Source organism: Miscanthus floridulus, chromosome 7 (assembly GCF_019320115.1).
Source record: "Miscanthus floridulus cultivar M001 chromosome 7, ASM1932011v1, whole genome shotgun sequence".
Taxonomy (NCBI): Eukaryota; Viridiplantae; Streptophyta; class Magnoliopsida; order Poales; family Poaceae; genus Miscanthus; species Miscanthus floridulus.
In genome coordinates, this window is record NC_089586.1 from 19,107,349 (window position 1) to 19,109,908 (window position 2,560).

General features: G+C 42.2%; 1 protein-coding gene across 1 annotated transcript; it reads right to left on the minus strand.

Annotated features, from left to right (window-relative positions):
• Positions 1–706: 706 nt before the first annotated feature.
• LOC136462721 (protein ALP1-like) lies at positions 707–2,064 on the minus strand. The gene is made up of 2 exons (XM_066461778.1): positions 1,823–2,064; positions 707–1,742 (listed from the first exon to the last, which is right to left on the minus strand). Exons 1-2 carry the CDS (start codon positions 2,062–2,064, stop codon positions 707–709), a joined length of 1,278 nt encoding a protein of 425 aa, XP_066317875.1.
• Positions 2,065–2,560: the final 496 nt, after the last annotated feature.

The window sequence follows — 2,560 nt, forward strand, 5'->3', positions numbered from 1 at the left end:
ACATGATTGAAAAGGAAGAAAAAATAATGGCAATGGACATTAGCGCCCTGACCCTGCAGCAGCAGCAGTACTACACAGTTATGCAGCAGAAGATTGTTGCTCGTCGTTTGGCGAATTAGAACTAGTTCATGTGATTTTTTTCCCCATAGCCATTTAATTTTAGAATTCAGTGAACCTTTGCTTTATCATATATGGTCAAGTGATTTTTAATTTGTATTATTTATACTCAGTGAACCTTTGCTTTATGATATATGGTCAAGTGCTTTTTAGTTTGTATTATTTATATTCAGTGAACCTTTGTATATGTGGCCATGAAATTGATTGGTACTGGTGCTAGCTGGGCGTCTGCTCCTTACCAGCGTATTGTCTGCATGGAACTGTCTGCTACTGCTGGTTGGCTGCCTGATTGCCTGCTTTTTTATGTGTTCTTTGTTGATGTCTTTGCAATCAGCAGTCATGTCAAAATTCACCTACTGTTCATATATACACAAGTGCATGGTACTGTAGCTGATGTTGATTGGTACTGGCCGGCTGCATGGTATTTTGAGAAAGAAGAAAAATTTAAATTATATGACACAAGTGCACAAATCTGATTTCAAGAGAATGGAAAATTGTTTATAATCGAACTTAGGACAAACAAAGTACTGATTGCAATTTGAAGCTGAAAAAGTATTCATGCTAACAAATACATAGAAGTCCTATGAACTTAATATTTGTCAGGAAAATACTGCCAAAGGTGCTCGATGAGGTCTGCTTTTAACTGGTGGTGTATTTCCTTGTCTCTGATCCTTTTATGCGCTTCAATGAATTCATCGAGGGTGCGATTACTCTCATGAGAAGGTTCTACATTTTGGCCACCGTAATCAAACCGCTCAGTAGGGTCAACGACTCCCTCATCTTCGATAATCATATTGTGCATAATGACACAAGCTTTCATGATGATGCCCAGTGTCTCCGTGTCCCATAAACGAGCTGCTCCTCGAACAATGGCGAACCTTGATTGCAGAACCCCAAAAGCTCTTTCGACATCCTTCCTCGCTGCTTCCTGTGCTTTGGCAAAATATTTGTTCTTGTTCTCCATAGGCTGAGAGATGGACTTCACTAAAGTAGCCCACGATGGGTATATACCATCGGCTAGATAATAACCCATCGTATAATCATGACCATTTATGGTATAATTCACCTCAGGAACTCTGCCCTCGGCCAGCTTAGCAAATAAAGGAGACCGGTGAAGCACATTGATGTCATTATGAGACCCAGTCATTCCAAAAAAGGAATGCCATATCCAAAGATTGTTGGAAGCAACAACCTCCAAAATAATAGTGGGCTCCTCCATATGCCCCTTGTACTGACCCTGCCACTCTACAGGACAATTCTTCCACGTCCAATGCATACAATCGATGGACCCTAACATACCAGGAAAACCATTTTGCTCACCGAGTGCCAGTAAGCGTGTTGTGTCAGCCTCATTAGGATATCTCAGGTATTCTTCTTCAAATAAATCAACAACTGCAGCAACGAACCTATGTAGGCTCTCAATTGCGGTACTTTCTCCAATGCGGATATACTCATCCGTAGCATCAGCTGGAACTCCATATGTTAGCATACAAAATGCTGCTGTGACTTTCTGAAAGCAACTTAATCCAAGAACATTGGCTGCACTCCTTTTTTGGACAAAGTAGTCATCGTATGATTCTACAGCATTCATTATGCGTACGAAAAGGTTCCGACTCATCCTATACCTGAAATTAAAAAATAAAATAAATGTTAGAATAATTACTTAGCTTACTAGTGATCATATCACAAGTGAATGCGCACAAACCTCCGACGGAATAAATCTGGGCCATATGTCGGATCATCAACCAAGTAATCTTGAAACATCCTTTGGTGCCCGCCTTCTCTATCTCGATAAATAACTTTATGCCCTAGAACAGAACCACCATGTCTTCCTTTTTGATTTGAATATGTTTCAATAATTGCAGCTGCTGACATGATAAGATAATCATCGTCGTCTGACGAGGAATCTTCTAATTCTTTTGCAAACAGAGATTTGCCAAACGCCATGATTCTACCGAGGCGAGATGGGCGATGGGGTGAAGGAAAGAAAAAGCTGCTGTGGAGGCGAATCTGTCAAGCGGGTACGGTCGCTGGCCTGCCTGGGGAGATAAACATGCGTCTACGCTTGCTGCTCCCCGGTGTCTACACCTTGCCGTGTACAAGCAGTAGTACTACTCGCGTGGCGTCGCTGGCCGGAAGGAGTACTACTCGCGTCACTGGCCGGAAGGAGGCGGCAGCCAGCTGGGTGGTGGCTGCGTTGGCTGGGACTTGCCGCGGCGGTAGGGAGATCGTGGGCTCAGGGTACGGCACGCCGATATGTTTCCCGTGACAAAAAACAAAAAAAGCCGAAAAATGTTGACGTGGGCCTCAATTTGATTTTTTTAGATATCATTTATTAGAAACTCTTGGAGATGACTATTTTTTTTCCTCCTAATATCTTTTTAGGAATTGCTAAACTATAACTTTTTAGGAGAAAAAAGTAGGAAACACTTAGCCCAAGCCT

What these genes read in the sequence shown, in the direction of transcription:
- LOC136462721 (XM_066461778.1), bottom strand. Translation starts at nt 2,064, where the DNA reads ATGGCGTTTGGCAAATCTCTGTTTGCAAAAGAATTAGAAGATTCCTCG. An exon ending in CCAGATTTATTCCGTCGGAG is followed by an intron (nt 1,743 to 1,822) that starts GTTTGTGCGCAT and finishes TTTTAATTTCAG; the next exon opens with GTATAGGATGAGTCGGAACC.